Source organism: Pinus tabuliformis, chromosome J (assembly GCF_031772625.1).
Source record: "Pinus tabuliformis cultivar Carrire ecotype Pingquan chromosome J, CPIR1, whole genome shotgun sequence".
Classification (NCBI taxonomy): domain Eukaryota; kingdom Viridiplantae; phylum Streptophyta; class Pinopsida; order Pinales; family Pinaceae; genus Pinus; species Pinus tabuliformis.
In genome coordinates, this window is record NC_142295.1 from 315,076,114 (window position 1) to 315,099,214 (window position 23,101).

General features: G+C 39.5%; 1 protein-coding gene across 3 annotated transcripts in view; it reads left to right on the forward strand.

Annotated features, from left to right (window-relative positions):
- Window positions 1-22,073, forward strand: part of LOC149226996 (ARM repeat superfamily protein) — a 61,300-nt gene extending 39,227 nt beyond the window's left edge. Inside the window, exons 3-8 of one of the 3 annotated variants that reach the window (XM_089377664.1) lie at window positions 794-890; window positions 1,034-1,097; window positions 1,408-1,464; window positions 1,626-1,663; window positions 1,788-1,869; window positions 21,751-22,073. In XM_089377664.1, coding sequence (XP_089233790.1) covers window positions 794-890; window positions 1,034-1,097; window positions 1,408-1,464; window positions 1,626-1,663; window positions 1,788-1,869; window positions 21,751-21,894 — 482 coding nt within the window. In that variant the 3' untranslated portion in view covers window positions 21,895-22,073. Of the gene's footprint in view, window positions 1-793; window positions 891-1,033; window positions 1,098-1,407; window positions 1,465-1,625; window positions 1,664-1,787; window positions 1,870-21,750 lie in introns of those variants that run through there. The other 2 variants (XM_089377665.1, XM_089377666.1) reach the window with 2 other exon arrangements.
- Window positions 22,074-23,101: the final 1,028 nt, after the last annotated feature.

Genomic DNA, 23,101 nt, shown 5'->3' on the forward strand with positions numbered 1-23,101 from the left:
TGAGACACTCTTGAGGTGACCCTATTTCACAAGAGACATGCTTGATTATTCCTTACAAAAGGGGAAATGGAGCAGGTTCCAAGCCCTTCTCTCCAGTCCCAAATTGCAGCACAAATATCTGGGGCTCCTGGGGATGCTTTTAAAGTTCCCATAAATACTCATGGAAGAATAACCATATTGATGATAAATAAGATACAGTTGTTTAATTTTTTGGTTCTAAAGAAGCACATTGTAGTTTGAGGAAGATTTGAACAATGATTTCTGGCATCCCTTACACCATAGGTTTTGTGTCCGCTGCACCATACTTTTGTTTTCATGTCTATGTTTGATGCTTTAGCTGAAAATGTTCTTTCGCTCCAGCTTTAAAATTTGTCAAACTTCAAAGAATGTTTCAACCCTCTAGATTGGATTCACTTTCTATGTTCAAGTAATGAGCCAATTATTCCTTTTAAGTATTTTCAGAATTCAATATTTTTGAAATCTTGTTAATTACCCATTTATATTCATGTTTGGTACTCTGTTTTCAGCTCAAGATTTAGGACTGCTAGCTTCTGTTTCAAAATGTGAAATCAGTGCATTGAAATTGTCATTTTGTTTAAGGCTATGAATTAGTGTTTTAACATTTTAAAGCAATGCAATAAAATGCATTTAATTTTTAAATAAACTTGTTAAACTGACTAGCAACATTATTCCAATGTCTTGCAATATTCTTTTCTTTATGTTTTCAAAATTAAATTCTTATCCTGCTTTTGTAATATCATGCTGATTTATGGATTGAGAGTCATGTTTCTAGATGGACTGTCACGGGGTTCAAGAAAGGAACGGTTGCTGAGCAAGTTCGTGGAGAACGAATTTGAAAAGGTTGACAGACTAATGGAATTATATATCAGGTACTTGTTGGATTTAATATTGTTCCTTTGGTTCGAGTTTTCCATAAATCAAGGTATTTTTTGTCTACCTTCTTGGAGGTATATTTTACCAGCATAAAGATATGCCTTAGTGCCAATATGAACCCTTATGCACTCTATTTAAGGTATGCAGATCGGGTAAAGGCAGAAATTGAACGGATGGATCAACTCCAGCTTGATGATTTAGAGGTTGACTTTCTCTTTACCCTAGAGAGACATGCACAGATATGCGCACATACATGATTTAATGAATTTCTTTGGAAATATTAGAGTAAGAACGACATGTTCATGAAATTCATCACATCCATGACAATTTTTCAAGTAATATAATGTATTCTTGATTATCTGGGAATAACTGTTACAATGTGTAACTAGTTTGTTCATTGAGTCAGAATAGCATATTTATTCCAGTTGTTATATCAATGACCATATTTTAGTAATGTTTTTATATGGCTGATTATTTGGGAATAATTGTCTTTTGTGCAATGATTGACAACAGTTAGATGATGATGAAAGATACAATCGGAAACTGGAATCTGGGCTCTATACTCTTCAAGTAAGAGCAGTTTCGTTTACTATGAGTCTTGATTCTTTTTTCATGAAAAGTATGTCAAATTGGTCAGTTGAAAACGTAAGCATTTGATGTTAGTTGCTTTAAAGAAAATGTCCTACATGATCAGCAAATAGGCAGCCTTATTCTCAGTGTTTGTTCTGCAGCTGATTGCTGTCATTCTTGGTCACTTATGGTATTCTGAGTAAGTATGCATAATTTCTTTTCAAATTTCTTCATATTCAGCCTATTATATATGATTGTACATCACAGATTTGCAGTCCAAACGATACTTTAGGAGATTATGTTAACTCACGTGTACTTTGTAGGCACCAAAAAATGAGAGCACGGATAGAGCTGCTTCTGAGGCAGCAGCGCCTCTCGAAGGAGAATGTAAAGGAAATTCTTCAGGTATACTTCTGCGATAAAAAAGTACTTGGTGTATATTAAATATTTGGAATGTCCATGTGTAAGTTTCTTGTGAACTTGTGCTGCTTTTGTGAATCAAATGTTGTATTCACAGTTGATGTTAATGTTATTCTTTCCTGGGAATTCCCACGAACCATGCACATCTTTTATTACACAGTTCCTGCGAATACCCGTGTTCTCTTAAGGGTGTAAAATTTAAAGAGAATATGGCACTAGTCAACCACTTCAAGAGCCAGTCCATTTGTAATTAGGGTTAAATTGGTCAGTGTGTAAAACGATGATTTCAACTAGTGGGATATACACTATCAGACTTGAACCATCCTATAAGATCTATATTTTAGCATTCTTTGGCCCTGTTGAACGAAGAGTATGGATAACTTTGCTACTATTTTACTCATTTTCATATTCGAATTAATTGCTATGGTATAGGGTGTGTCAAGTTTAGTTTACATATGTCCAATGCTGCTGTACACAGGTCATTGCGGAGTCTATGCTAGTTCCATGTCGACCACCTAGCTTGTAGAAAATTAGAAATAGGTGTGTACAACTTGTCTTGTCCTGTGATAAGCCTTGGATAGCTTTGTGTGACACTCGGGCTTTCAGGTTGTATGGGAGTAATGAGACACATGAGGTACTTTCCATGTCCATTTTTGTGGAGTAACAAAAGCCGCAATGGTATCTGAGAAAACAGCTATATCTGAGATACTAGTTAAGAACATGCCTTCCCTTTTGCAGGCATGCTGGCTGAACTCTTTCTTTTGAGAATGGATGGCATTTTCTTTGTACTAAAGCAATGAGATGTCTTAAATTTGGGGCTGCTGGTTGGATTAAATGTGCGTGTGGCTTATTTGGAAATCTTAGTGTATTGTACCTCATGGTTGTTTGCTCAATCTAAATGATTTGATAAGTTTTCTTAAAATCAAGGTTAAGGTTTTGGGATAGAAGATAATATTGAACAAAAGGACAATGTAGTATGGATTATACATTGTGGGATGTATAAGAATTATTTGTTGGACACATTGGGTATAAATGGGTATGGACCATTGTGGGATGTGTTATCCACCACTTTGTGGGTGATATCCCCACGAGAATTTTTTCTCCATGATGAACCTCAACCGACAGCCAGCAAGCCCTTTGCAGCCTCCTACTAGCTCGTTGTGCCATTTGTCTGCCACCTGAGCTAGACATGTGGTCCCTCATCGACCTGTATTTATCTTATGTTTGAGGGTGGGCCTCCCGAATCTAAAGAAGTGTCTTTTCATTTGGTAATTGAGTATTGGGTTTACTTATCATGGATACTTCTGGGTATGGATTGATGGGGGGATTTGGCGGAAAGGGTGGGCTTAGTTTGTGCTCTTGTCCCCTTGATCTCTCGTGGATGTTACCCTTGGATCTTAGTCCCGTGGGATCTCCTTTATTGACCATTTGGTTCTAGGGTGGTACTACTTGGGAAACCCCAACTTTGGGTGCGTGGCCTCGCTCATTTATCTGCATATATTACTCCCTTTCCACTCACTATACCCCATTCATCATTTCTCCCACCTATGTCCACATTTCCATTCTGGGTTACATAAAGCCAACCTCCCTATCCCCTTCCCCCAGCTTGGGTCAGGCCTGGAATGATGCCTCGAAGGTTGAAGCAGTGAAAGGAAAAAGAAAAAAACATAATTGGCCACATTTAACAGGAAATTGTACCAGAAAATGCAAAAGATGGCTGGGACAAAAATAATTAGCACGTTGGCAAAAGCCAATACATGATCTCTACCCCAATCCATGGTCATCAACCTGGTTCCATAGGCCCTAGATGAGCCTCCTTTATCATTTAGGAGCCCATGATTGTCCCAATCTAAAAGGGGGTAATCATTGCTATATCTTACACATCATGCACTTGTCCTTTGAGCCCAGAGCATTTAATGAAAGAAAATTCATAAAAGGCAATAGGCTTATAAAGAAGGGTGGAAAAATCAGGCCGGGGCACCTCGTGTACCACGATTGCTCCCTCCTACACATACCCAGGTTTGGGCTTCCCCTCATCCCACTGCCCCTATGCCCCAATATGTGGCCCAGGGTTGCCCCTCATTCCCCATTCCATTCCACTTATTTATCACTTGCCACTCCCATTAGAGGGATGTACCTTGGACATACTATCCCCTTTAAGGGCTGAAACCACCTAATAAGGTACTTGGTTAACCCCCTTTGGAGCTTGGAGACACTAGCACATGCCAAAGCCCTGTACAGAAGGGCATGCCATTATGAAGTGCCCACTTTGTTATCCATGATTTGTAAACGCTTTTACTCGATTATTTTAATGATTGGTTGTACTAGAAGCTTAGGGGACACAGTGGATCTTATGCAGGATTATAGGTGGTTTCCATTTGGGTTTGGTCTCCCTATACGAGATCCTAACCCCAAAGGTCTACATTGGCACTTATAGGGTGTGCATAGAGAGCCATTGGTCTCCATAGCAGCATACAACACTCCATGGATCTTCGTCGATGCTCAAGGACTACTAGCAATCCACTTTTGGGATGATGGTATTATGCCGAGTAGGCTCCCACAAGAGCCCCACACTCTTGGTAGGTGTCCCGGGACTTGTCTTGGAGCTTTATCTTGCTAACGAAATGCTGGTTGGATATATTCTATAATGTTGTAAGTAAATTTTGATGTTGTTATTCTTGTTGTTGCATACTACTAAAATTAGGGCTAGTTGCTGTGTAATTGAAATGTTGAATGAAGCATGTTTTAGCTAATTTAATGTATGGGCCAATGTCTTAAGGATTATTTGTCTTGATAGGATTGCATCATTTGCTTTGAAGTATAAATGCTTGAAGGTCTCTTTTCTTTTCTTTCTCTCAACATTGGATGAAGTTGAATTTTTGGGCCTCCTTGATCAAGAAACCAAGTTCTCATGCATCGTCATCCTTGACTACATATCCCCAAGTTAATTAGGTACTGATCCCTTAAAAAGGGTGATCATTTTAACCCTCTTTTTACCCATTTCCTCTTTTTCCTTAGGTCTAGCCCTGTTAGGTCACCTAGGTCATCAATTTCCCAGGAATTGACCCAAGGAAAATTTTCGATCTCCTACAGGCGACTGTGTTGGTGGGTCCCCTCCCTCTCCTCCAAATTTGAGGTAATTCTAATGGTGGAATCTTCGAGAATCTGAAGCCTTAGCTCCAGGATCGAATTTTTCCTTGGCATCCCCAAGGCCAGACCTCAATAGGATCAATTCAACCTTTTGAAGTAAATATTCTTGTTTGGTCCTTTCCTTTCACCTTGTCCAAGATAGGAACATCATTGGTTGCTACAATCCATCCCCGAGCTTAGATTGGGTCCACTTGGCCCCGTGTCGTCCCACTTCACAATAAATATTATTTGTTAAGGACCATTTGGGAATCCAAGTTTCGCAAAGATTATAGGGATTGAGAACCTCGTCTATAAGCCTATTCCTTATCCCTCAACCCTCCAATCCTCACCCCTTGCCCCTGGAGGACCAAGTACTTTGCTTGAAGAGCAAGCAAGTTCCATTCTTCACTCTATCCTTGGGAAAGGGTTTCCAGGGTCACTTTCCACCTATCCATTGACATATACTTTACAAGTGATCCCTACACTATCGCGACTCCTCCCATCAGTGAAAGTTCATAAAGAGCAGGGAGACTTAGCTGTGGTAAAAGTGGGCTAAGCCTCCACTGTTGTGCCTAACCTAGTAGTTGCCCTCTTAGGAACCTCTTTTAGGTCCCTTGCTGTTTGAGTGGTAACAAGATTTACATGAACTATTTGAGGGACATATCAGGTAAAAATGGTTGGAATTTGTGGACTTGGTATGTACAAGTATCCTAGTTTTGGCAAATATCCATTGTACTCATGTAGGTCTATAAGGGACTTCTACATTCTTTTTTCTCTCATCAAAAGTGATTAACGATTCTGCGAGGTAGTGAGTTTTTATTCTTATTCCAGTTGAAGGGTTTCCTTATTCTAGATAAAGGGATCTTGTACTAGGAAGGAGGAGATGGGCCAGTCCCAGATTTCAGACACCCTAATTTTAGTAAGTAGCCATTGTGCATTAGAAAACTGTTAAGGACATCTATGATCCCAAACTTAAATTCTTTTTTTTTTTAAATGATTAGGGATCCTAGAAGATGGTGATGAGTTTTTCGTATTCTATTCAAAAGAATATTGTGCTAGGAAAGGGGAAATGGTAGAAGAATAATCCAATGCTCCCCGTGTGTTTCGTGGCATGTGCTTAAATCTAGCGATGTGCTTGTTTACTAACATTTGCGGGTTTTGGTGTAACGACAATCGTGACTCCAACAAGTGGTATCAGAGCCAAAGGTCTCGAGTTCGAAACACACCTGGCTTGCGTTTGGGGGGGGGAGATTATTGGGCTCCCCGTTAATGGCGGTGTAGAAGGATAATCCATCGCTCCCCGTGTGTTTCGTGGCATGTGCTTAAATCTAGTGATGTGTCTGTTTACTAACATCTGTGGGTTTTGGTGTAATGGCAATCGTGATTCCAACCTATAAGGGACTTTTACATTCTTTTTTCTCTCATCAAAAGTGATTAAAGATTCCGCGAGGTAGTGAGTTTTTATTCTTATTCCAGTTGAAGGGTTTCCTTATTCTAGATAAAGGGATCTTGTACTAGGAAGGAGGAGATGGGCCAGTCCGAGATATCAGACACCCTAATTTTGGTATGTAGCCATTGTGCATTAGAAAACTGTTAAGGACATCTATGATCCCAAACTTAAATTCTTTTTTTAAAATGATTAGGGATCCTAGAAGATGGATAGAAAAAACGTAGCATGTCAAGTCAAGATTTTGTTTGAGTGATGGGTACATTTTTAGTAGGGTCATGATAGAGGAGTTCAACAACCAATGTCACTAACATCAAGGTACATAGAGGGATTGGTGCTTTTGACAAGTTTCATAACGTAATACATGACAAAATCCAATGGAAACATTGCAATCCCCCCAATCTTGAAATCCTGGAAAATTGACAAGTTCGCTGGATTTTGAGTGAGATAAAAAATTCTACTTTCTCCATGAACCACTCTCAAACATCTCGAGTCATTTCATGGTAATGTTAAAAATTTAAGTAAAAAGATGAAAATGAAAGATAAAAGAAAATGTCACTTTTACTTTAATAATTTAACATTACCATGAAATTCCATATCAATACTAGGGCCATAGGTTGATCATTAGGTTGCCCCACTAAAAAATTCTTGTTTCCTTGAAATTTTTTTGCGTTTGGAACGTGTTTGCATAAAAAAATTTGCTAAAAAAGCTAGGGAGTGAATTTTTTTTGAGGGAGCCTACTCTAGAAATGCGCTCCCCGAATTTTGGGAACACGCTCTCAGGGTTGCTCCCGATCTGTTCTCGAAGGGAGTGTGCTTCTGGAGTGGGTTCGAGAGGGGGGGCCACTCCCTTGCAACCTTGGTGCAGAATGACATGCACAGATTGGTTCAAGGGACTTGCCTTTGAATCCATTTTGAAAGCTTTTGGGAATGAGGTTAAAGCTGTTGGGTATCACTATTGTCCATAATTATTTGGGAGGGATACTAATGGTGTTTTTTTGTGGGATTCTTAGGAGGGTCATTAGTATATGGTGTATTTTTTGCGGAACTCTTAGTAGGGTCATTAATATGATATCACTGAGTATGTGTAGAAAGGCATGGAAAGATAGTTTAAGAACTCAATCATCAAGACAAAATAAGATAAGATTAATATGATATCATAGGATTTGTGGAAACATGCATGTAAAGACCAGTTCAAGGATCTGGATGAAGATAATAAGATAAGGTGATTTTATTAATGTCCATTATGTGATCGCGGTTGGAAAAGGTGTAACTAAGTTCGGTCTTCATGACATTGTATTATGATTTTTGTAAAACAAGAAAATGAATTTATTCCTTGCTGCATGGGTTTCATGAGAAAGAGGTTTATTTATTTAGTGGCTCCCATTGAGAGCCTTAGGATTTAGTTTAAACAGTCAATGTCATGCTCTTCTTGAGCCTATGTGTAATGTATAGAAGTCTATATAAATGTCTAGAACAACCCTCCAAGACAAGCACAATCCTTATGAAGATATCAACCAACAAAACGATGAAGAAGAGCAGCTATGTCGGCCTGAAAATATATGTTAATGTCAAGTTGGCTCAAATAATAGACACATCCTTTAATTGTGACATGTTGGCTTATTTAGGGAGACAAAACCACTATAAATACCTCGCTGAGGTCACCACAGGAAAAACAGAAAAATTTAGACAAGTCTATAATTTTGGATGGGTGCAGGCAACTCAGAATCTTGGACAAGGTACAGTGGTACAAGACACTCGGATAAGGGCAACAATTCAACATTTCGTATGGAGGAGGATTACTATAGCTTTTGGATGAGTATCACAGTGATATCTTCGCATATATCCCTGATGTATTGGCCTAGTTAAAAGGTCACAACCATATAGTCTCAACTTCGCTGCAGCAGACCTCGGTGCAAGGAGGGCATAACTATAGTCTTGGTGAAGAGCATAGTGCAGAGGTATACACTGTCATAGTCTCGGCATACATAATCTTATCTCGGCATACACATTCATGATGCAATCATGATCTCAGTGGTATTCCAATGAAGATATTAGTGGTGTGCAACTATGATCTCAGTGCAACTCTCATTCATGTATGTAAAGATCTCGTTGTGATGTTGAAAAGCTCGATGAAGGAACAATCATGGAGCAACAAGAATGAAGATCTCAGTGGTAAAGTAATAATGGCTTCAATGGCGCAGCATAATGATGATCTCGACAGTGACAACGAAGAGGGTTGATGTCTTGGTCTTGGAGTGGCATAGTAAATCAAGGGTCACGATCCTGGTATTCATCAATTGGAATCTCTATAAGAAGAATTTTGTGCGGGTTTTCCTCTCCAAGAGGGAGAGTCTTTGGCCTTGGCAAAAACCAACATCGTGTGTTCTTGTCTCTTTGTTTTGGTAGCTATTTGATGAAGTAAGAAATACACACACTAATGATATCAAGAAAAGATTGTGCTAATAAGCTAGAGGTAAAATACCTCACAAATAGTTATCATGATAAGAAGAATCTCATTAACTATAACTGCCCTAGATTCTTCAACATGGTATCAGAGCTAAGGTGCTAAAGCCAAAGGAAGGGAAGCAAAGAGACATTCAAGAATCAAGTCTCAAAAACATTCAAAGATCAAGTCTCAAAGACATTCAAGGATCAAGCTTCAAGAAGGGCATCAAAGCAAGGTTGAAGAGCTTTGTCAAGATTGAAGAATTAGTCTACAACAACAGTCTACAACAACAATCAAGAATCAATCCACCCCAAGAACATTTGTCTCCACAGTCATCATCAAAAGGCCACCAAGACCCTCATCAAGTTGTATACAAATCAAGGTAACTCAAAGGACCTCAAAAACAAGGATCACATCATCTTGGAACAGGTTGAAATCTTAGAAGCAGTCCTGATCTATACTACAAAAGAAGGCAAAACATATTGAAGGCAAGAAGGCATTATCATCTTCATGGTTATAAAATCAAGGAAGGATCATCTCCTTGCCCTAGAAGAAGATCATCCGAGGACGCAGCAGATCATCCTCATCAAAAGTAGCAACCTCTTCTATTGAGGAAATACTCTCTCATTCAAAAGAAGGTCATCCAAGAAGAAGAGCTAGTATATCTTCTTCCAACATCATGAAAGCAATCAAGGTGAAGATTTCATCTTCACATGACAAGTAAGTATCTTTTCAATTTATAGATTTGGTTAAATGACTTTATGAATTGCAAGGGCATCTATAGGTTGAGGGGTCAGAAAGATTCCTTGCATGGAGAAGAAGGATATACATAGTCCTATAAGTAGCTGAAGTCATTAAACATATCAAAAGGTCTCCTCTGAATTTATGGAAAGGGATATTTATGAAAGATACTCTCACATGGCAATATTGGAGACATCAAAGTGATGTAGATGATAAACTCATTCTCTTAAGGTGCAACGAAGAAGGTCACATGAAATCTGATCTACATGAAAGTAAAAGGTATCAAAGGATGTAGGATATCTTCATAAGGTCTTATATACAAGATCTAGGAAGGAAGATAACCATCATTGATCTATAATGCACTAACAAGGTAACAAGTATCCATGGGATAAGGAAGTTACCTCATTTGACAACTTATGGTCTCTATGCTAAATAGAGAAAGACAAGTTGATGGCGAAAATATTGAAGGTATTTAGGACTAAAACATGTGCAGAAAGGAAAGGCAAGTTTGGTCCTCAAGCAAGACAGAATAAGTATAGCTAAGATTCAATGCTATGGAAAGATTTTGGAAGCTCATATCACTAGATAGATGGAGGAAGCTGAAGAAAAGGGCCAAGGAAAGAGGGAGTAATAGATATCTACTATGATTAGGATAGTATCCCTCACAAAAGGATCCCATCATAAGCTTATGTTATAAGACATGACAATGATAATAAGATGCATCGTGGCTTCATGGAAGCATTAGAAATAAGAGCTCGTGACATCACTATGGGAATCATGAAGGATAAAATCCATGGCAGACAAACATGTAGGATATAGCTCTTGAGAATCTTAGTGGACATTGCAGGAAAGGAAGAAGTCATCCAGGACAAGGCTCATCATATGTCAAGTCAAAAAGGAAACATTTGCCAGACAGGGATATATAAATATCCTCAAGATAATCTGATAGAATCCTCATTGAAGGGTTCAGTAATTTAGAGGAAAAGCAAGGGTTTCATCAAGAACTCCAACTTGTGGAATTCATAGATGATGTTATGGTGACATAAGAGAAGAAGCAAGTCAAGGGGTTGAAGACACTTCAATCAAGTACGCTGCTGAAAGCAGCCTAGATGACCTAAAGGTAAAATAAGGTATGTATGCTTATGTTTAATATTATAATGTCATGTCACATGGTTGCAGGTAACATGGATCATTACTTCTATCTTGAGAAGCATGATCAAGAGAAAAAGGATCTCCTCCTCTGAAAGCAGGCATAAGACACACTAGATGAAATCAACATAGTATGTCATCTTATGAATTATGAGGTGGTTGACCACAATTAAGAAACTCTGATTAAAAGCACCTGGGAATGGAATGTGTGGAGAAGGAAGAGATCGTGAGATATGCAACCCTAATGAAGGCAATCAACATCCAAAAGACTAAAGAGACTTGACTAGGAAATCTCCCATAAAGTTATGAAGACTCTGATGGAAAAGATGAAGACCCTTGACAATAGATATCCTTGGGAGATGTGTCAACATGAATGCAGGATGATGATAACTACAAGAAGATGTCATGATGAAGAGCCATCTCGTAAGATATGACTTGATTTGATATGTTTTGATTTCTTGAAAAATATCTGGATAAGTTCATGTAGGGCTACTCAGACAAGAGTTGTAAATAAAAGTACAACTAGGATTCATGTGGAGGATAGAAAAAACATGATGAAGAAGTAGCCATATGACACAGGTTCCAAATACGAAGAAGGCCACTTTCCAGGAAGAAAGGAATGACATGACGAACACAGGAGGAAAGTGATCGATGGTTAATGCCCTACAAGGAAGAAGGCCACCTTCCACGAAGAAAGGAATGACATGACGAACTAAGGAGGAAAGTGATCGATGGCTGATGCTCAACTGAATTTCATGACATCAAGGAGAGAAGTTGATCAAGCAGCTGAAGGACCCACGAAGAAGTTGCTGATGTATAGAAGAGTCCCTAGCTAAGAGGGAGCTCTGACAAGTTCCTGATTAAAAGGGAGCTTGGGCAAGTTTCTGATAAGAGGAAACTTGGGCATATCTTCCCTCGTTGAGAGGGAGAGATAGACACAACATTCTTGTCTTCACTTTGGAAGAAAGAATGAAGGATTGGGTAATCATTTGGCATCTGATGCTCTTTGAGGATGTGTAGGGCATCAAGGCAAGAGTAGGCAAGAGGACCGATATTCTTTGAGGGTTGGGAACCCAAGATAAGAATAGCCTTAGAAGGTTGTACTCAGTGAACACCCAGGTGGGTATGTACCTTGAGAGACAATGATGAAGGTGTCTATAATCATTGGTCTCGCCAACATTGTGGTCTGATCTAATAAGAGATAGCGCCGTCGGTCAAGGCCTTGCCGTGGAAAAAATGTTGGTTACTATGATGCCATACATATGGGTTACCAATCTGTTTCTTCTTATGAGAAATTCTTCAGACTGAGAATGACCAAGTACCATCATGAATACCTCCCTAGTTAAGAGGGGGTGTTGGAAAAAGTGTAACTATGTTCGGTCTTCATGACATTGTATTATGATTTTTGTAAAACAAGAAAATGAATTTATTCCTTGTTGCATGGGTTTCATGAGCAAGAAGTTTATTTATTTAGTGGCTCCCATTGAGAGCCTTAGGATTTAGTTTAAAGAGTCAATGTCATGCTCTTCTTGAGCCTATGTGTAATGTATAAAAGTCTATATAAAGGTCTAGAACAGTCCTCCAAGACAAGCACAATCCTCCTAAAGACATCAACCAACAAAACAATGAAGAAGAGCAGTTATGTCGGCCTCAAAATATATATTAATGTCAAGTCGACTCAAATAATAGACACATCCTTTCACTGTGACATGTCGGCTTATTTAGGGAGACAGAACCACTATAAATACCCCGCTGAGGTCACCACAAGAAACACAAAAAAATTCGGACAAGTCTTTGTAATTTCGGATGGGTGCAGGCAGCTCAGAATCTCGGACAAGGTACAATGGTACAGGACACTCGGATAAGGGCAACAGTTCAACATTTCGTATGGAGGAGGATTACTATAGCTTTCAAATGAGTATCACAGTGATATCTTCGCATATATCCCTGATGTCTTGGCCTAGTTAAAAGGTCACAACCATACAGTCTCAGCATAGTTGCAGCAGACCTCGGTGCAAGGAGGGCATAGCTATAGTCTTGGTGAAGAGCACAGTGCAGAAGTATACACAATCATAGTCTCAACATACATAATCTTATCTCAGCATACACAGTCATGATGCAATCATGATCTCAGTGGTATTCCAATGAAGATATCAGTGGTGCAACTATGATACAATAGTGATCTCAGTGCAACTCTCATTCATGTATATAAATATCTCGTTTGATGTTGAAAAGCTCGATGAAGGAACGGTCATGGAGCAGCAATAATGAAGATCTCAGTGTAAAGTAGTAATGGCTTCAATGGTGCAGCGTAATGATGATCTCAATAATGACGACGAAGAGGGTTGATGTCTTGGTATTGGAGTGGCATAGTAGGTCAAGGGTCATGGTCTTGGTATTCATCAATTGGAATCTCTATAAGAAGAATTTTGTGTGGGTTTTCCTCTCCAAGCAGAAAACCAACATTGTGTGTTCTTGTCTCTTTGTTTTGGTAGCTATTTGATGAAGTAAGAAATGTACACACTAATGATATCAAGAAAATATTGTGCTAATAAACGAAAGATAGAATACCTCACAAATAGTTATCATGCTAAGAAGAATCTCATTAACTAGAATTGTCCTAGATTCTTCAACAATTGCAAATAGGTCAACGGGGTTGCTAAGTACAATAGTATCAATACATTGTGAAAAGTTAAAAACCAAAAGAAATTCTAATCTAAAATATAAAATTTGATAGCTTGTAAAGAACATGTTGGAAATTTTGAAGTGATGCATGGACTACTAACGGCCAAAAGCCAAATTCCTTGGAGGGATGCCTCATAGGGAGCTACAGGTGGAGCTTCAATGCCCCTTGGACCCTGCCATCATTGAAGGATGAAATGTTGCACTGTGGATCCCCCTCTTTTGTAAAAGTACGACTCCCTAACTTTTGAGGTTGAAGAATTTTTTTTATGGTGGAAGATTATCCAAAAGAGTGGTGTTGTAGGTGTCCCTCCATCTCAAGGTTGGGGGGGGGGGTGAAGGGGGGTGCATGGTTGTTGTGCTGAGGTCTATTTTTTGGAATGTCTAGCCCTATATTGGGATCAGAGTTGGCAACCTTGCAAAGGTCTCATTGATGGGGTTTAGGAGGCTCAGCGAGATATCTGGATTTGGATGCTATTAGGAATCGAGATGGCATCATTGTTGTGCTAGGGATTACTAGCAAAAAGGGTGTAATCCATTAGGTGTTGTTTGATTTGGAGGGGGGCTTCAATGTGGAAGATTGGAAGCCCAATGTCTCCCTCAAGGACAAGGCTAACTATTAATGATTTAAGAATGACAAGAAGTTAGAGAGTGACTCCTTGGAGAGGTAGTATAGCTGTCCCCAAATCTAATAATAAACAAGGTAGTGGAAAATAAAGTGGTCATCTATCTTGATCTCTTGAATATGTCACATAATTGGAAGTCTTATCCTAAAGTGGAATTTGATCGTTCACCTCTATTTGCAGCCTATGAGAAACCATGCAAAAATGACCCAAAGGGATCTTAAGTGCATGCACATAGTGTTGGAGTGTAAAGGGATAAAAAAATGAGGGTGTCTCTTAGGGCCAAGAAGTTTTTGGGGTCAAACAACGAGGTTATCTGTTAGCACCAAGAAGTGCTTTTCATAGAAAGCCATTGTCAACTTCAGCCTCCTAGCAGGTCAAGTTAGGTGCCTTGGACATATTGTAAGTAGATGCCATCTCTGATAATTGCTTTGTCTTGTGTATTTGATCAGAGATGTCTAGGGTATCCAAAGAGCACCAGAAACGAGGGAGGTGGTCCTCCAAGATGGCAATTGGTTGGAGAGGTCCCAAAAGTTAAAACCTCTAAAAAACTAGCAACCATGAACCCAACTTGTGGCTTTGTTTGAGGCTAGGCCCTCAAAGGAGCAACAAGCAAAGTATGGATTACACTCCCCACCTGTTGTTGATACAACAAAATGTTGAATTTGATGCAAAAGCGAGACCAATTTGAAAAGTGGTGTTGATATTGGTTGGCTACAAAGTCTGTTTGAATAATTTCATGGGGAATTGTTTGCTTGCTTCCAATGATATGACAGAACATGAAGGTCTATACACTTTATGTCTTGGCCCAGTTCCACTCAAGTAGGTTAGCCCCCCACACCTATTGAGAAACAATAAGGAGCCGTTGGGTCAAATGAGTCCACGAGGTCCATCTTGGATGACGTGTCTTGAAAGTGCCTGTAGAAACAATGTCGCTCCACAATAGAAAAGGACCCAGACCCCTTATTGATTTAGAATTGGTATGCTTGCACTAATTCAAACTTAGGCCCCAAGAATTGTATGCCCAAGTATGTATAAGTTGTGGTAATCCCAACTTTCTTATCTCGAAGAACATACACATTTGTATTTTCCCGGTCTCTCTTCACATCCCTTTGGTTGTAGCTTTTGCGCTGCCATTTTCCTTCCCCTTATTCTTGGCTTGATTTTCTGTTCAGTTTACTTGTTTGACATTGAACCATGTATGTGGTTAATCATTCTATGATATACTCTTGGATTGGTGACATCTGATCCATTTTATTACTCATTGCCCTTACCAATGATTTTGTCTTTACATTTTTTTCATCAACTTATACTTGCATCATAATTCATTAAACAACCCAATACTGAATCACTGAAACCCTGTCATCAAGAACACAGAACCCAAACCAGAGCCCAGAACTCTGCAACAACCACCAGAATCAGCAGCAACCTGAAATATCAAATCTTATTATGCATACGCTACTTCACTGTACCAAAACCGCGTGTATACGCGCTTTCACCAAAGGAAACCCGCGTGCAGATCTAGAAATAGTTTCTTATGCCTTCGCTGTCAGATCCGACCCTTGCCAAGCATCCCGAACAGATAAACAGTAATACCAGATCTTCTCACTTCGTCAGACACACCTTGCTTATCTCTTTGCCTAATGATCTTCTCCTTATATAGCCTTAGGCCCTTCACAATGCCATGAGCCAAAACCATAGCAACACAATACCATCAACTACAAAACTAGGGATCGACACGCCCGTCGAGACACAATGGTCCGAAACCATAGGCACAACTTCCAAGGACTAACCGCCATGGACCAAAGGTACTTTTCCACATACACGCGCTTTTGCTGAAGCCAACCTGCGTGTACACGCGACTTGGGCTTAACGAACCTGCGTGTATGAACTTTCTTGCCATGCTGTACTAAGATCTGTCCTCTGATTAAGTTGCCATCACCTGTACCAACCTCTGAGTGAGTTGCCATCAAGGACAACACTTGAATCATAATGCCAACAATCTCCCCCTTTGGACTTGATGGCAACCACCACACCAAGTCACTCTCCCCCTTTGACATCAAGGGCAAAGGGCGGATCAAGATATTCTCTTCTTTGGTATACCTTCTATTGTCCATAGTGCTGTCCATACTCCCCCTGAGTACATGCTGAAGTTTATGATTTAGCTCCCCCTTTGTATATGCCAAGTTGTATCAATCCATCCATGCTCCCCCTGAGCAGATGCAGGTTCTAAGACCAGCCATTCAGATCTGTACCATAAGCATCAGCCTGCAATATTATTCCTTTGATCAAACAACAAGATGTATCATTTAGTTTCATCAGCAACCATAATGCCAACAATGAATTATTTCAAGTATATGCTCCCCCTGAGTGTGAGCCAACCATGACTGAACCATTTCCTGAGTCTGTTCTGCTCCCCCTGAGCCTGAGCCAGCCATGAATGAACCTGGGTCTGTTCTGCTGCCCTTTCTTCATATACGCGACTTTGCAACCTGTAGCTCGCGTATATACGCGAGTTGTCTTCGTTATATCAGCGTATGCAAGATGGAATACTGAATTTCATCACTTTCAGATTCCCCTGTGTCTGTTATGTCAGCTGTCTGAATTATGCCACACCTTTCTGTCTCTGTCTTCTTCAGTTCCTGGAGCTGTGATGATGTATAGTCCTCTTGTTTTGAATTTTGAAATCTGCTCCTGCATTCCCTTGCTTTATGCCCATAGTTATTGCATGTATAACACCTTACATTTTTCATGTTCCTTTTATCGCAATCAATTGCTTTGTGTCCATATGCATTGCAGGCAAAGCAATATCCTCTGATACCAATTGTTGGAAATAATACTGAGAGGGGGGGGGGGTGAATCAGTATTAACAGATCAGTAAAAACTTTCCAATTTCATACTCAGAAACATATACGCTACTTCAATTAAGTGAACCCGCGTGTACACGCTACTGTGTCTAATGAAACTCGCGTATATCCAGATATCTTATAATTCAGTTAGCTTAATCTTCAGTAAATGCATCAGAACATTATTAAGCATATTAACAGTAAACAGGTGCAGAATAACAGAACAGAACATCACACAAGAGCCACACACATGAACACCATGATATAAGGTGGAAACCCAATGTGGGTGAAAACCACCTGCTGCAATTCGTCTCTTTCTCTTTAATAAGAAAACTTCTTTTACATGTACTGGTGCAGTCCTTTACCAGTACGCAGGCTACAACCTGCAGAGGGCTACAACCCTCTCTCGTTTTCCAACTATTTCTGGAAGGGAGCTACAACCCCCTCAGCTCTTGTACTAGCAGATCCATTTACTAGTACGTAGGTGCTGACCCTACAACATTCTTTCCTTCAGGGACCACGTTTCATCAATTTTCAGACTGGATCCAAGAGTACAAAACAAATATTACCGCAATACAATCATCAACTTATACTTGCATCATAATTCATTAAACAACCCAATACTGAATCACTGAAACCCTGTCATCAAGAACACAGAACCCAAACCAGAGCCCAGAACTCTGCAACAACCACCAGAATCAGCAGCAACCTGAAATATCAAATCTTATTATGCATACGCTACTTCACTGTACCAAAACCGCGTGTATACGCGCTTTCACCAAAGGAAACCCGCGTGCAGATCTAGAAATAGTTTCTTATGCCTTCGCTGTTAGATCCGACCCTTGCCAAGCATCCCGAACAGATAAACAGTAATACCAGATCTTCTCACTTCGTCAGACACACCTTGCTTATCTCTTTGCCTAATGATCTTCTCCTTATATAGCCTTAGGCCCTTCACAATGCCATGAGCCAAAACCATAGCAACACAATACCATCAACTTCAAAACTAGGGATCGACACGCCCGTCGAGACACAATGGTCCGAAACCATAGGCACAACTTCCAAGGACTAATCGCCATGGACCAAAGGTACTTTTCCACATACACGCGCTTTTGCTGAAGCCAACCTGCGTGTACACGCGACTTGGGCTTAACGAACCTGCGTGTATGAACTTTCTTGCCATGCTGTACTAAGATCTGTCCTCTGATTAAGTTGCCATCACCTGTACCAACCTCTGAGCACCTGTACCAACCTCTGAGTGAGTTGCCATCAAGGACAACACTTGAATCATAGTGCCAACAATCTCCCCCTTTGGACTTGATGGCAACCACCACACCAAGTCACTCTCCCCCTTTGACATCAAGGGCAAAGGGCGGATCAAGATATTCTCTTCTTTGGTATACCTTCTACTGTCCATAGTGCTGTCCATACTCCCCCTGAGTACATGCTGAAGTTTCTGATTTAGCTCCCCCTTTGTATATGCCAAGTTGTATCAATCCATCCATGCTCCCCCTGATCAGATGCAGGTTCTAAGACCAGCCATTCAGGTTATTAAAGAGAAAGAGACGAATTGCAGCAGGTGGTTTTCACCCACATTGGGTTTCCACCTTATATCATGGTGTTCATGTGTGTGGCTCTTGTGTGATGTTCTGTTCTGTTATTCTGCACCTGTTTACTGTTAATATGCTTAATAATGTTCTGATGCATTTACTGAAGATTAAGCTAACTGAATTATAAGATATCTGGATATACGCAAGTTTCATTAGACACAGTAGCGTGTACACGCGGGTTCACTTAATTGAAGTAGCGTATATGTTTCTGAGTATGAAATTGGAAAGTTTTTACTGATCTGTTAATACTGATTCACCCCCCCCTCTCAGTATTATTTCCAACAATCTCTGATAATTGCTTTGTCTTGTGTATTTGATCAGAGATGTCTAGGGTATCCAAAGAGCACCAGAAACGAGGGAGGTGGTCCTCCAAGATGGCAATTGGTTGGAGAGGTCCCAAAAGTTAAAACCTCTAAAAAACTAGCAACCATGAACCCAACTTGTGGCTTTGTTTGAGGCTAGGCCCTCAAAGGAGCAACAAACAAAGTATGGATTACACTCCCCACCTGTTGTTGATACAACAAAATGTTGAATTTGATGCAAAAGCGAGACCAATTTGAAAAGTGGTGTTGATATTGGTTGGCTACAAAGTCTGTTTGAATAATTTCATGGGGAATTGTTTGCTTGCTTCCAATGATATGACAGAACATGAAGGTCTATACACTTTATGTCTTGGCCCAGTTCCACTCAAGTAGGTTAGCCCCCCACACCTATTGAGAAACAATAAGGAGCCGTTGGGTCAAATGAGTCCACGAGGTCCATCTTGGATGACGTGTCTTGAAAGTGCCTGTAGAAACAATGTCGCTCCACAATAGAAAAGGACCCAGACCCCTTATTGATTTAGAATTGGTATGCTTGCACTAATTCAAACTTAGGCCCCAAGAATTGTATGCCCAAGTATGTATAAGTTGTGGTAATCCCAACTTTCTTATCTCGAAGAACATACACATTTGTATTTTCCCGGTCTCTCTTCACATCCCTTTGGTTGCAGCTTTTGCGCTGCCATTTTCCTTCCCCTTATTCTTGGCTTGATTTTCTGTTCAGTTTACTTGTTTGACATTGAACCATGTATGTGGTTAATCATTCTATGATATACTCTTGGATTGGTGACATCTGATCCATTTTATTACTCATTGCCTTTACCAATGATTTTGTCTTTACATTTTTGCCATTTCAGCTTCATTTTTTCTGGCCTCTAATCAGATATCTTTGTAGAAATATACTAAAATTTTGCTTATGTTGCCTCTTTGAGGCACAGGCACAATTATCTTTCACACCTACTCTTCTTGGTTCACTTGTGCAATAAAAAATATCTTCCATGGAATTTAAAGTTCTCAACCCCTCCTCAACTAAGAAAGAAAGAAAGAAAAATGAAAAAAGGGCCCTTTAATGCAATTTTACATGTTGGGCTTATCGGCAACCTACATCATTGTTCTTTGGTTCTTATGGGGAACAACATAATTGGTAAAATTGTGAAATATCAAAGCTCGAACGTGTGTTCTAGCCTTGAGAGGTGTTATTGAGGGTAGGAACATAGAAGAATTTTATCTCCAAGGCCATGTTATTTTCCCTAAGTTTCACCTAGGGAAAATATCTTATTTATATGAATGATTTTTAAATATTTCCTAAGTTAAAACTTAAGGAAAGTGGATAATTAATTGACATTAGTTGGGGTAAGATTGATTTGCCTCTAGAAGCTTGTAGAAAGTTTCTAAGTTGATCTTAGCCATCGATTGGATCAAGATAAGTTTTAATCATGGCCATTCATCTGTGAATGAGAGATTATAAAGAGAGATTGATGGGCAGCATTGGAGACAGATCAGTCATTGAGTTGATTTGAATTGGATGAGTTTTCAGTGAGACACCAGTAGGGTTTCACTAGTAGTGATTGGGAAGAAATTTTCTGGAGCATTTTCTTCATCTGAGAGAGTTCCAGCTTCTGAGTTTCAGAGGGAGGTTCTGCAAGGGCTGAATTATTTTGCAGAGGGCCGAGTTTTCTCCAATTTTGTGAATTGCTAGAGGGAGGTCGATTTGGCAGGAGGAGGCCGATTTGCCAGAGAGGTCGATTTGCAGGGGAAAGACTGAATTGCCAGAGTAGGTCGAGGATTTTCTCTAGTAGTGCGAGTTGCCAGAGGAGGCCAAATTCCTTCAGGCCGCACTCGTGGGCTGAGAGTGTGTCGTACAGGAGGGTCGAGTTGCTTCCAGATGGAAGAATTCATTTGTAGAAGTGAAGATCGATTTTTGCCAGAGCTTTGCCAGATTCAGGCAAGCAGTTTATGTAATTTCCAATTAGCAGATTTCGTGAATTGTCCAACAATACTTGTGTCGATTGTGTGATTGATATCCCTGGGTTTTTTCCAGGGACATTTGTCCAACAATACTTGTGTCAATTGTGTGATTGGTTTCTTGTGTATTTCATGGCAATTTATTTTGTGAATGGTGCTGTTCATGTTTCTATTTATTACTTTCAGATGAAGAATTAATCTGCTGTGTACAATTAATAGGAAGTCTTGAATAAACGTTTCATTGTTGGTTTCTCGTGGTTCTTTTCTGCATCTGGGCAGCAGCATACACGTTTAAAAAAAGAGATAAAAAGAAAAAAGAGTCCAAAATGATTAGTGCAATTTTACATTTTGGGTTTAGGCTCCTTTTGTTACAAAATTCTTTATCGTTGTCCTTTGGTGCATTTTGGCTGCAGTGTAGCTGGTAAAATTACTAAAATATACTACCGGGATACAAGTTTAGATAAAATTTTTATTGGTCCATTTTGGCTGCAGTGTAGTTGGTAAAATATACTACCGGGATACAAGTCTTAGGTAATTTTTTTATTGGTGCATTTGGATAGAATCATACTGGGTAAAATATACTTCTGAAACTGAGACATGTCTTTGATAAATTGTTGGTTTAGATTAATTTCTCATTTTCTTACTTTTGGTACTAGGAATCATGATTTTTAGATTTTTTCAGTTATTCTATTTAGATGCAAGCTATAGATTTCGTAGGAATTATGATGATTGGATTGTTCAAGTTTTCTATATAGATGTCATTTGTAGATTTGCTAGAAGCCATTTTTTCGAAGGAAAGAGCAAGCTGTATTCCTTTTATCTGTCATTTTTTACCACGTTGATTTGTTATTTTACTAATTTCAGATTTGCGCAAGGCCCATCAGCTTACTATATTTTGTTTGCAGGAGTATCATGAAAATAGCTTACTATATTTTGTTTGCAGGAGTATCATGAAAATATTGGAGATTTGGATGGACCAGATGAGAAAGAACGTACCCAGACCAAGATTCAGAAATTCATTGATGCACTGTAACTATGACTTTGAATGAGCAGTGTTAAAGCCATAAAATCATGAGTTGAAATATCGTTACATGTCCTGTGACCCCTTCCAAACAAGATATACATTCTGTGAGGGTCATACTAAGCAATATTTTCTTGCCATTGCTTGTGTACTTTACTACATCATACTAATACGTATGTTCACATGTTTGGATTTTCAAGCATTTCACATCACTGCTCTTTTGTTTTTGTGTACATTCTGATTCTATTCAAACCGAGGATATATATTGCACATTGAATAATTCGTTGAGAGTAAAAGGTAAAACAGGTTATAATGTTCGGTTGGGAAATATTTTAGAAGAAGAAAACTAAATTATGGAGTTTTATATAATTGGGATGACGTTTGAAAAGATGGAGACGACTGTAATAACAGTTTTTAAATATCCCAGTATTTGCAAACGTACTAATTGGCCATGAGGAGAATTGGCTGGAGCTGATACCTTTACTCCATTTCTCCATTTCCATATCTTTGGAAGATAACTTTCCAGTATATTGATTAGCCATTTTGTCACCCTCTGTGTCTTTTTTTCTCCTTAAATGCATGAGATCACCCTGCCACATAGGGTTGACGTAGTTGACTGTGTCTTTGATGCATGCGATATGACCACCAGCTTTTAAAGGGAGTTGAAAACCTTGCAGAATTGTGGTTGCTTCAGCGAGTTTATTTTGGAGATCACCCTGCCACATAGGGTTGACGTAGTTGGCTGTCTCTTTGATGCATGCGATATGACCACCAGCTTTTAAAGGGAGTTGAAAACCTTGCATAATTGTGGTTGCTTCAGCGAGTTTATTTTTGTGCAATTACTCTGTAGCATCGTGCATACTTGCAACTTGTGGCCCTCTTTTCACCACCTAAATCAGTAAATTTATTAAGCTTTTAAATATCCCAGTATTTGCAAACGTACTAATTGGCCATGAGGAGAATTGGCTGGAGCTGATTTCTTTACTCCATTTCTCCATTTCCATATCTTCGGAAGACAACTTTCCAGTGCATTGATTAGCCATTTTGTCAGCCTCTGTGTCTTTTTTTTTCCTTAAATGCAGGAGATCACCCTGCCACATAGGGTTGACGTAGTTGGCTGTCTTTGATGCATGCGATATGACCACCAGCTTTTAAAGGGTGTTGAAAAACTTGCGGAATTGTGGTTGCTTCAGCGAGTTTATTTTGGAGATCACCCTGCCACATAGGGTTGACTT